Source organism: Halichoeres trimaculatus, unplaced genomic scaffold (genome assembly GCF_033239565.1).
Source record: "Halichoeres trimaculatus isolate MK-OKI-2021-1 unplaced genomic scaffold, fHalTri1.1 fHalTri1_scaffold_20, whole genome shotgun sequence".
Taxonomy (NCBI): Eukaryota; Metazoa; Chordata; class Actinopteri; order Labriformes; family Labridae; genus Halichoeres; species Halichoeres trimaculatus.
In genome coordinates this window covers 2,923,790-2,935,979 of record NW_027437198.1, presented here as the reverse complement: position 1 = coordinate 2,935,979, position 12,190 = coordinate 2,923,790, and the positions used below count along the sequence as shown (strand labels likewise).

The window sequence follows — 12,190 nt, the reverse complement described above, 5'->3', positions numbered from 1 at the left end:
AGGCTAAAATAACAGTTTACAGGACGCAGAGACGCCAATGATCCACTGCTGTCCGTGTCATCTGTGCGTATTTGTGCGCTGCTGTACATACGAGACAGCATCAGTCAGAGATCTGTCTGCTCCTAACTGATCTACCCTCAGACAAACTACGAAACATCAGAACAGATGACGAAACGAAGTTTTTGCCCCTTTGTTCACCTGTTCAGCACACTACGGCTCTGAGATGTAGCAGGGTCAGCGGGAGAGACCCCGGTGCGGGAGAGAGCGTCCGCCTTAAGGTTTATAAGAAATAAAATATAGCCATAATTACTTTAATAAGAGCTCACTCAAGGTGAGCTGCTGTAACATCAGGTTCTGCGTTATAGAAACAAACTTTCCAGCATTGTGAAGCACAGTTTTGCTCTGTGTTTGTTGCTCCTCTTCACACCGTGCTGTGCGTGATGTCATTAATGTTAAACTGAGCATGCGTGTCACTTCTGAAGAGTGAGCTGTTCACATCACAGTCTGCAGTCAGGCCACATTTACATGTGTTATCTGAACAGCTAAACACAAAAATCGGATCTGAGCAATAAATCGGAATTGAGCATTAAGGGTTGCAGTCTGAACGTAGCCCAAGTGGACCTCAATTGCTAAGCTCTCTGAATCCTGATGCTCCTGAGTTTAGTTCAGATCACTCTGGGTTATCAGACTCTGAACACTCCCCACCCCTAGCACAGAGAAGGCCTCAGAAGGGGCGAGTGCCCCCTGCTTACCTTAGTGATTACTAGCTTGGTTCTAAGTTTGCTTGTAGGTCACACATGGTCAGTCCACCAGCGCAACAAACATTGCTATAAATGTTTTTGTTATCTTTGCAGGGGCAGATTGTAGAGTTATTGGATAGTCAGACTGATGAGGACGTCAGGTTTTAAGTGGGGGAGGATGTAACCCAGTGATTATTCAGCTGGTCTATTATTCAGTTCAGCATAGGGTGACCAAGCGTCCTCTTTTGCCCGGACATGTCCACTTTTTACGTCCTGTCCGGGGTGTCCGGGCGGGTTTAATAAATTCACAAAAATGTCCGGTGTTCACTGATTTTCATAGGACCATTATGCACGTCCGTAAATTGACCGGCGCTTGCAAACAATACTGTGATGCGCATCACTTACCGAGAGGCTGCCTTGTGGGCAGGTCTGCTCTGCGCGTGCACACACACGCATAGAGAGTGAGAAGATCAGAGAGAAGGCGAGAGAGAGAGACATAGATGGAGAGCGGAGAAGACTGGGCTGTTTAGACAGCGGAGCTGTAATGCACGGAAGATGCCTGAGCGTAAGTGCAGCTTCACAGATGAACTGCAAAAAAAAATTCCGTCATACCGTCCCGATCGGGACAAGTGGGAGGTGGAGTGAACCGTGTGCAAAGCTGGCACATATGTCTCAGTGTCCAACAAAGGTGCTGGAGATCTCAAAGCTCACATGGACACCGAAAACATGACATGACAATGGCATTTCATACTGTAAACACCACAACAGCTACAGGTCCATGGATTGCACCAGTGCCTTGCTAAAAAGACATTTCCTGACTCTGACGTTGCTAAAAAGTTTAGGAGTGCTGGCACCAATGCCTGGTACCTGGCAATCGGTACCAGTGCTCAACGGTACAAATTTTCGGTACTTTTTTGTAGTTATGTGGTAAGAAATATCAATTTCTTTAACAATATTATATATATATATATTTTTTTTTTCAATTTAACATATATATCCTTCAGTATATACCCTTGCAATGCTGTGTTCATGTCCATCATGGAAAATCGACTATTCTTTCACTTCCTCACAGTCACAAGGATGTGTTCAGGTACCCAAACGTGGTACCTTTTGATTTTACATGAATCGGTACTCTGTACTTTTGACAGAATTCGGTCAGTACCTTTTGAAGTACCTGATTCGGTACCCATCTCTAGGTGTAATAGCCCCCCATTCTGTTGAAGTCACTCATGAAGCACTCAAAAAAATCCAGTACTGTGGTGTTTCCACAGACGGGAGAAACCACGGAGCAGTGAAAATATTAAGAATAAAAGAAGCCTGTCTGAATTTGTGCCTCGAGGCCAGTGCCGTTGTCCTCTTTTTTGGAAATCAAAATATGGTCACCCTAGTTCAGCATGCAAACTGTTTCTAAATGTTAGAGCAGTGAGCTCCGCTTTACAGCTGTAGAGCAGCGATTCCAAAGCAGGAGAGTTCAGGGGGGTGGTACTTGATTACTGCTGAGAGGGGAGAGCATGAGACAGCTAGTCTTAGCCGCCTTTCACACGCCTGAGCAACTGTACTGTTTCACTGCTAGGTGAGCACATATACTGCTGTTGTGTGATTTTGCGTGTGTTGTAAAAGTTAACTGCTATAAATATAAACATGTATGGGTAAATGTGTATATAGCACCGTGGTGGCCCTGGCTCCAGCTATCGTTGTGTGATGAAGTGTGTGGACAGCTACGATATGGCCCGGGCAAAGCTCGTGGTGAGGCAAAACCTTTTTGGCGCTTGTTGCGTATATTAGCTTCGCGGAGCATACAACGCAGAGGCTAGCCCCTGCCTCTCGAAGCTTTCGGCACCAGCTTCCAAAGGGCTTTCCACCGCTGCCCACCTCATCCATCCACGCCCAGCGCCATTTAGTTTTAACGCCTATGTCTACTAGTGAAATGTCCTCTCCTGGTTTCATAAAATGTCGCTCCATGGTGGCGTTAGCTGCTGAGTAGGCTAACTCGCTGTGACAGAAGTTCACACTCGCAGTCACAACCTCTCAACACACAAAAGACCCGCCCTTGTCAACTTTTAATTGGCTGATATGGTGTTCGGTTGAACTGTATACGGGCAATCCTTCAATCATATTGGTCAAAAACTCACAAGTCTTTACCAAAGCTGTGGCGAGCTTTGCGTATTTATGACATTTATAAAATTATATATATATATATATATATATATATATATATATATATATATATATATATATATAATCTTTTGGACTTAGGTAGCATACTACTACCAGACCCTAAAAAAATCTTCCTGCTGAGTTTATTTAAATTTCCTCTTTGTGTTATTTAGAGAGAGACATATTGATACTTGGTTACATTCACAGCAGTAAAGACCATGTTAGGTAATCATTACAACTCTTAAATGACTTGAATCACACCTTTAGCAACAAAAATTAAGCTTTTCAATTGTGGCTAGCTCTCTCATATGTGTCAGCCTGGCTCATAGACATCTTGGAAATGTTGTTATGGCAACACAATCACATGACCTAATACATGACCCATCATGATGTTCGGTATGTGTCACATAGGGACTTCATGAGTTAAAGTTGGGGACACAGCTGTATAAGGAACTTCCCAGAACTTTTTAAGGTGTTGTGACACCTGTGTCGCAGTGGGTTCTTATTTAATGCGTCGGATCTCTCAGCATAATCAAAATTATTTTGTCAAACCTGGAGCATGGTCACACTTGGGACTGGGTGTGCGATCCCTTTGCCCCAGCTGCAACAAGTGGCCTTTCTGGTAGGGCAGAAGAGGAGCTTGTGGACTTATCCTGTGATGGGACATTAAAAGCCTGATGCCAACAGGTGCCTCAGACTTCTGGCCCTCCCTCTCACGTGAATATCCTGAACTTACCACTGAGACCATGCGAGTATTGCTCCCCTTTCCTACAACTTACCTCTGTAAATCATCATTCTCCACTTTAATGAAGACTAAGTACAGGGCTGTCATGTTGAGTCTACAAGAAATAAAATGATCCTCTGTTTCAAAGTATAAAAGTGGTGTTTACATGATTCAAATTTAAGTGTTTTTTTTTTTTTTTTTCAAGCACTAAAGAACAGGTCTGAAGTATTTAGATTGATATGCTTGACAATACAAATAGTTCCCAGGGCATCTCAGAGTGCAAATGGTAGTAAGTAGGTCTTTCATCTGTGTTACAAGTACGAGGGGTCCTTGAATTTTTTTTTCCATCTGCAAGGGGTGCAAGTTTGAGAACCTCTGGTCTATGGTGTGGACATTTAGGCCCCGTTTACACGGAGACTCCCGCAAAGATTCTTCCTTCGCGTTTCCAAAAGCCAACCGCGTTTACATGAGGACAGCGTGAAAACGATCCGCATTCATACGACTCCAGGAGGACAAGCCTCTTCTTCTGTTCTTTCTTTTTCTGCCGTTTTGTTGCGTGAGATGGTTGACAATCCAACTATGACGTGCATTACCGCCACCTACTGGACCAGAATGGCTCAACTGGAAATGTGGCTGCGTGCAGAGCCTTCACCTGAAACTGTGAGTGCGCATGCGGTGACATCAGCGTTTCACCCTGAAACGCTCTGCTCTGTTTACATGAGGCTGGGTGGAGGAGCAGACTCAAATCTTTCCACTCTGGGGAGCGTTTTCAAAAGTTTGTGTTTTCACTGAAAACGCAACATGGTCTCATCTAAACGGAAGGCCAAAACACAACGAAATGTTTGCGGAATTGACCGTTTTCGGCGTCATGTAAACGGGGCCTAAGTTTCAGCCTTTCTTTATTTCCTCTGAAGATCTTTGCTCATAACTCCTGTAAGCTGAAGTTAGTCATGTTGATCTTAAGTGAATAAAGCTGTAGAATTAAAGCTATACTAGTTTTGTTTTCTGGTAAACAAGGAAACAAGAACGCTATCCCAGGAAAAGAGACAAGCTTCTATGAAGATCATCAGATAAGTTGAACTAATCTAAGTTTAAAAAAAAAAAAAAAAAACGCTTCAGGCATTTCCAGACTTCAGTGACCTTAAGTCTGTGTCCTGGAAAACCTTTAACAAAACATCTGGATGTAATGTGTCTGTGAACATACAAATATCCAAAAGATGCATACTGTGAAAATTTTTTTTTTTCTCTGCAGTGAATGGAAACCAAAACACACAACACAATATGTATTTTCAATTTAATTTCTTTTATATAATCTTATTTACATTGCATTTTTTCATAAATGTTTAGTACATATTAAGTTACATTACTCTTGCATCCATTACACAGTGAACCTATAAAATGCAGATTGAAATGGTCCTGCGTAACAGTCTTCAAAAACCCGATCTGAAACAGACTCAACATTATTCACTCAACATTTAGCTTTTTTTTATCCATATCTTCAGAGGATGAATGTCTGCAAAGAGTTATTTGTTCATTCATGATGGTCTTAAGCAAAGACAATCAGCCATGGAGAAAGAGATGAGCCACAGAGCTCATACAAACAAAATGAAAGCTGGTGACGTGGAGAATGCAACACGGTCCAGAGCCTTGTGAGGTTTTGTTTACCATGTCACGTAAAACCAAAAAGCGATGGAGCCAAAACACTGACAATAAGACTTGGTATTGAAAAAGAAATTTGACACTGTAGAAAAGTTGAATTGAATCTGAAACAAGTACTAGCAGTGTAAGATGTTGAGTTGAACAACAAAATACAGACATTAAAAAAGACACTATTTTTGAGGATTTTTTAATGTTATGATGTGTTTTTCAATGCCACTATTCAGATATTGAATATATTTGCCTGACCATAAAAACACTGACCGTGAGAAACAGACGTACTGGTAGTTTGGTAGTTAGAGGTGAACTTGCATCTTCTACTGTCCAGTGTACAATCACAGCTGCAGGGGCAACAAGTTGTTGGAAGCCGACAAAGGCCGCTCTCCTGTCCTGAAAACTTGGAGACGCGTTCTCGCGCTGCCCAAGCCCTGCCCAAACCCCACCCCTCCCCCTCCATGTCAAAACACTGCCAGTAGGTTGAAAGTGAGAAAAAAAGAGAATTGAAACTTAAAACCAGTGATGCTAAAAAAAAAAATCAGTGTAAAAATGTATCAGAATATTGGCATTAAAAAAAACACATAATGTGAAAAATCCTCAAAAAATGGTGTCCTTTTTTAATGTCTGTATGTTGTTTTCGATTCAGCATTTTACAATGCCAATACTTGTTTCAGATTCAATTCAACTTTTTCTACAATGCCAAATTTCTTTTTCATTACCAAATCTTACTGTCAGTGTTCTGACTCCATAAAAAGCTCCTGGAGCTCCCCTCATGGCTTTTCAAGATCCAAATAACAGGTCATAGCCTTCGAACAGGACACTGCCACAGGATCATTAGAGCTGAATTTAAAATTTAAGCGGAGGAGGTCTCTCTCTTTCATCACATGAAGTAAATGTAAAACAGTGTCAGAAACACTGAAACAGTTTCCACACACTGACAGGAGCATTTCTGCAAAAGTGTGTTAAAAAGTTTCACAAAATTCACCAAGGCCTGCTGAGATTATGTAGTCTGAATATTTGACCTCTTTAATTCTCTGTGGGGATTAAGAGATTAGTGTGGGCTCTCTGTGGAGCAGGTAGCAGCTTGGTCAGTAAAAAATAACAAAACATCAGAGCCAGTCAGAGATTGGGTAGAGAAGGATCAGAGAGTAGGACAGAGAGTAGTTCAGAGAGTGGTCACAGTGGTCAGAGAGATCAAAGAGTAGCAAGAGAGTGGGTCAGTGAGCAGGTCCAAGAAAGGTCAGAGAGCGATCAGAGAATTGTCAGAGAGCAGGTCAAAAAGTGGTCAGAGAGTGGGTCAGAAAGTGGTCAGAGAGTGGTTCTCCGAGTGATCAGAAGTGGGTCAGAGAACAGTTCAAAGAGTGGTCAAAGAGCAGGTCAAAGAATGCTCAGAGACTGGTAAGGTAGCAGTCCAAGAGTGGTCAAAGAGTGGGTCAAAGAGTGGGTCAAAGAGTGGGTCAGAGAGTGGGTCAGAGAGTGGTTTAGAGTTTGATCATTGCAGGTCAGACAGAGTTCAGAGAGTGGCCAAAGAGCAGTCGAAGAGCGGCCAGAGAGCAGTTAGAGAGTAGAAAGAGAATGGTCAGAGAGTGTTTGAAGAGCAGGTCAGAGCTGTCAGAGAGTGGTCGCAGTGCTAAGGCAAGAGACAGCAGGGAACCAAACAGAGAAGCAGGCTCGTTTTATCCACCCCTAACACACGTGCCATGGTACACCCATATACACACTCACTCACTCACTCACTCACTTACTCACACACACACACACACAAACACACACACAAACACACACACACACACACACAAACACACACGCACAGACATTGAGAAACAGGACAGTGGTCAGACATGAAGCGTGACTACTGATCGAAGGATCAGAAACATGATCAGTCTCCAGCTTCTTCTTCTTCACACATCTCCTTTTTTTCAAAGTTTGCAGGTTTGGGTGTGAGTGACTGATTCTGTCCCGAGCAGAATGACATCATAGCTTGTTAAAACTGAAGGATAAAAATGTCTTTCAAAACTTCTGAAAACAGTTAAAAATACTTAATTTCCAGATTGTTCTTGCCCCGCCTGCTGTGCTTCCTCCCCTAACCCCAGCTGTTGCCAGGTGACGAGGTGGCGAGGGGGTGAGTGTGTCATCGTGATGCTTGGCCTTCTGTATTTTCTGTTGGTGTAATGTGTGTTTGTGCATATACTGTATGTAAAATGAGCCATGAAAGTGACCAATGGTCATTGAAGTTGTCACTCCACAGCAAAGCCACAGGTTTCCTCCACAGCCGTCAGCAGTTTCTCGTAGAGTTTCTCGTAGGACTCGTAGGGTGGGATGTCTATCCGGTTAAAACTGGGTGCAGAGAAGAAGAGTCAGAGACATCGTAGGAGTGCATGCATGATTCCATATGTGTCCCTGAGTCCTTACCAGGTGTGGGCCTTGGGCAGGTTGTCTGTGTTGGCGTCTATCAGGTGGATGGTGAAAAGTCTTGGTCCTGCAGAACCTGTAGAACCTTACACACATTTATTAAGTTATCACTGCCCTACTCACATGCGTCAGACTACTGATGATCTCTGAGAACTAAGCTTCTTCACACTATGCTAATGACACTAAAGATGTGTTTGATGGGTCACAGGTCAAACATCTGTCACATTTAAAGCCATAGAGTAACAATGCCTGGTACCTGGCAACTGGTATTGGTACTTAATGGTACCAATTTTTTGGTACTCCTGTGTGTTTATGTGATAATAAATATGATTTTTTTAAATAACAAATCTCAAAGCTTTTTCAAAACTTGCAATACAGTGTTCATTTCCAGTAGGAAATCATCTACTCTTCCACTCCCTTAAAGGATGTGTATCGGTACCTAAACATGGTACTGTTTAATTTTACATGAATCAGTACTCCGGTCAACAGACAGAATTTGGTCAGGGCTTACAACAGTGCCTTATGCGTTACCCATCCCTCCATCTGACTGCCATCCACACCTGACATGTCTCTTTAGAGACCATGTGAACTGACTTCACTTCTTGTTGAAAAATGTAAGGATTACAGAGATGACACACAGGCATCTCTGATCAGTCCTCAGGTGAGTTTGAAGCCAGGAAAGATCTAAGTCTGTGTGACGTGCTGTATGAGGAATGGACTTGTTTCTGAAGCAGATCTTTGATTTTTTTTTTTTTTAATCTGACTGGGAAACTCTTCTACTGCTGCTTAGGAGTGATCTGAAACCTACAGTCAGAGTCCATGTTCGACCTTAACCTCTAATCAGAGCTCAGAACTGATGAGTTGAAGAGAGAGACTCATGTCTGATTCAACAATGAGCTCCTACAAAAAAAAAGTCCCTGAAAAAGATGTTTAATTGAACTGAACTCTGAAGTTCATTCACATCAGTCGGACCACATGTAGTCAAACAAACACACTTCATCTGATCAAACATGCTGAGTGAAACCCTGGCCAGGATGGACTTTCATCATTCAAAAACTTTTGTCTAAGCAAATGTTTCAAGGAGGTAGTTTTGACAAATACAGACCTGATCAATTTCTTAAGACGAGTTGAAAAATTGCTAGAATTTACTTTTTGCACATTTGCATCTTAATGAGGTTTTAAGTAGAGCTACAATATGCAAAAGCAAGAAGGGGGAGTGTGACAAAAAGCACTTTAAAAAGTAATTTTTTGAACACTACAAGTAAACTGAAGTAGGCTGTTTATCAGCTGATCAAAAGTTCAAGACCATCGCTCAAAAAATTACAAAAAAAAACTTCAAACCAGAACAAAAGTTTTTCTCAGTAGGACTCAGTAATGAGTAGGTCCACTGTTCTAGGTAATTACTTCAAAAAACACTTCATCAACTGTCTAAAGTCTAAATGAGGGGAACATGCGGGATGGTCCAAAAGAGTGATGTTATTCTCCGTGAAGAAGTCCTTCGTCAAGCGAGCACTGTGACCTGCAGCGCTGTCCTGTTAAAAAAAACAGCTGTTACCACACAGACGTGGGCCCTCAGTCGTGAGGGAAGCCCGCTGCAACATCTGCACATAACCAGCCACCATTTGACCACCCTGCACCACCCGAAGCTCCAGTGTTCCACTGAATGAAAAAGCACCCCAGATCATGATGGACCCCCCCTCCACTATGCCAGGTAGAAAACATCTCAGGTGGGATCTCCTTGTCATGCCAGTAATGTTGAAAGCCATCTGGACCGTCAAGGTTAAATATTTTCTCATCAGAGAATATAACATCTTTCCACCTTTCAATGTCCCAAGTTTGATGCTCCCTGGCAAAGTCTAAACGGGCAGTTTTGTGGCATTGAAGGAGACGAGGTCTTTGAATTTGTTTTTTGTTTTTGAAATCCTTTCCTGCAGATGCCGTCTGACGGTTATTGCGTTGTCGTCTTTCAAAAATTTAGAATGACTGACTTACTGCGTCCCACCTCAGGAGCAATGGCACGCTGCCAGAAGCCTTGATTATGCAGCTCAACGATCCGACCACGTTCAAAAAGAGACAGCTTCTTAGCTTTAGCTATCAGGAGGGCATGACCGTGTGAATGCCTGATAAAAAATGAAAATTTTGAGCAGATTTTGGCTTTAATAGCCTGTGGTCTTAAACTCTTGATAAGGTGATAAACAACCTACTTCACTTTTTATTTTTTTTCAATAACAAGTTCCAAATGTTTTTTTGTCACACTTCCCCTTGTTGCCTTTGCATATTGTAGCTCTATTTGAAATCTCATTACGGTCCAAATGTGCAAAATGCATATTATAGCAATTTTTCAAGAAGTATTTAGATTTTGATCAGGTCTGTATCTACTTGGGGTTAATCTGACGTCAGCAGCACGACGTGTTGCGATTGTTTATTTGCAGCAAAGGTTTGTTTTCTGTTCAAGTTAGTTTCTTCATGATAAAGCTGTAACCAAACAATGAACCTGTTTGTGTGTGTGTGTGCGCGTGTGTGTGTGTGTGTGTGTGTGTGTGTGTGCACGCCTGCGTGCGTGTCCTGGTCAATGACCCACCCTGCAGAGCTTTGAACCCTTGTAGAGGGACTCTGGTGGAGCCTGTGACAAACTGCAGGAGGCGTCCTCTCCGCTCCTCGCTGAAGGCCTCCACGGCCTGCCAGAACCACCGCACCACGTTGCTCTCACTTGTGCAGTGCTTCAGGCGAGTGTTTGTCTTCCAGTCTGCAAGATCAATTTTCCCTAAACCGCCAATGATGAGCTGCAGAGAGAAAGAGAGAGAGTTATGGAGGGAAAAGCAGGCCGAATGCAGACTTTGAAAGGTGCCTCCAGCATGGTACCTCCAGTTCTTTATGGTCAAAAGGTTTGAGTAGATGCTGTGGGATGAGCTCACTGAAGCCTTTCTGCAGAGCCAGAAACTGAGCTTCAATTCCTCGCATGAACCTCCAGTTGACGTAGAGCCTAAAAGCAGACACAGATGCTTCTGGTGAGGTGACCTCAGGGCTATATACAGTGCACTCACAGAAGCTCAATGTTGGCTCTACCTGACGTATTCCTTCTTGTTTTCCTCTGTGACAGGGATGTTGCGCCCGTTGGGTTTGAGTTCATGCTGTAAAAACTTCCCGAAGGCGTTGTGCTCCACGCAGAACGTGTGGTCAAGGACTGAAGTGATGTCGTTCTCTCTGCACACAAAGAAGGACTACATACATTTACCCAGAGCCCAGACCTCTCTGGACAGAAACTAATAGACAGGTCATCTGCAGTCAGCTGAGTATTTGCTCACAGTATCCAGACGAGGCTCTTGTGCAGCTCGGGGTCAGTCGTCTCCAGGTCATTGAGCTGGATGGGTTTTCCCAGTAGCTGTTTGTAGAAAGGCAGCGTGAAGCTCCCGTTGATGTAATGACCATGGAACACCGCCAGACCCATCACTCGGCCCACAAAGTGGAAATATGACAGATGGTCCTGAGAAGAGACACACACCAGAGTTCAGACACATTCCTTATGAGTGCAGTCTGTATTTGTGTGTGTATGTGCGTACTCACTGGGTTAATGGAGGAGTCTGGATTGATCTGTAGTGTGTAGATGTTGTCTGTGGAGTACTGGAACAGGCCGTAGTAAGGGTTCAACATTTCATGGCACAGCAGGTACAGCCACTCCCTGCAGACACAGCAGTGACATAAGCAGCTGCTCAGGGCCCCGTTACCTCCAGGGGGCCCCCAAGAGTGAGAGCTGTGGTGTGTGAACTAGCAGGCTATGTGTCGTGTTCATGAGCACTGAGCAGTACATTGGGATCCAAACAACGTGTTCCCGGATACCTCTCCATCAGGTAACGGTTTATGAAAAATAACTGAACTGTTCGGTTTTCCTCACTCAGTTCTGGCCCGCTTCATTTGGGTTCATGTTTTTCTTTTTTTCCTAATTTTACTACTCAGTTTGAAGTGAGTATGTAGCTCCGCATGCACAACTGGAGGTGAAGGAGTACAGCGGAACACTTTCTGGGGAAGCATGTGGTTTGTTTATATGATGAGCACAGCAGACAGAGTTAGAGGTTGTACCTGTGGCGTTGAGTCGTTCTGCTACCTGGGAGCACTTTAGATTCAGTGTTAGCTCTGATGACGGCAGTAAGAAAGTACGGGTAAAACCGCAATTGCCAATTTAGAGACTTTGTCACTACACCTAATGACTTTTCAGGCCCTTCTGGCGAGTTTTTTCAAAGACGACAATTCTTGTGACTTCTCTGGAGTTTGGAGAATCTGAGGCTACAGCGTGTTTTGATCTCAATGAGCAGTGTGTGTGAGTCCCTCCCCTATCCAAAACACAGTCAGTCAGTCCTCCTCACTCACAGCAGTCTCCTCCTGCTGTTCCAGAGCAGACAACCGCATTCAAATGAATTACACAAGTGTGTGCCTCATTATGGTCACTTCTGCCGGTCCCCAGCCCAGATAAAGGGAAAGGGTTGAAGTTTTGACATGAAAAATTAAA

At 43.4% G+C, this 12,190-nt stretch overlaps 1 protein-coding gene across 2 annotated transcripts in view; it reads right to left on the bottom strand.

The window, feature by feature from the left end:
• Positions 1–4,933: 4,933 nt before the first annotated feature.
• The window catches only part of smurf1 (SMAD specific E3 ubiquitin protein ligase 1), a 29,011-nt gene continuing 21,754 nt past the window's right edge, over positions 4,934–12,190 (bottom strand). The window contains exons 12-18 of one of the 2 annotated variants that reach the window (XM_074696081.1): positions 11,251–11,365; positions 10,992–11,170; positions 10,753–10,890; positions 10,549–10,669; positions 10,268–10,469; positions 7,687–7,771; positions 4,934–7,611 (exon numbers count right to left, since the gene is read on the bottom strand). In XM_074696081.1, the coding sequence (XP_074552182.1) occupies positions 7,512–7,611; positions 7,687–7,771; positions 10,268–10,469; positions 10,549–10,669; positions 10,753–10,890; positions 10,992–11,170; positions 11,251–11,365 (940 nt within the window). In that variant the 3' untranslated portion in view covers positions 4,934–7,511. The remainder of the gene's footprint in view (positions 7,612–7,686; positions 7,772–10,267; positions 10,470–10,548; positions 10,670–10,752; positions 10,891–10,991; positions 11,171–11,250; positions 11,366–12,190) is intronic. The other variant, XM_074696082.1, reaches the window with a different exon arrangement.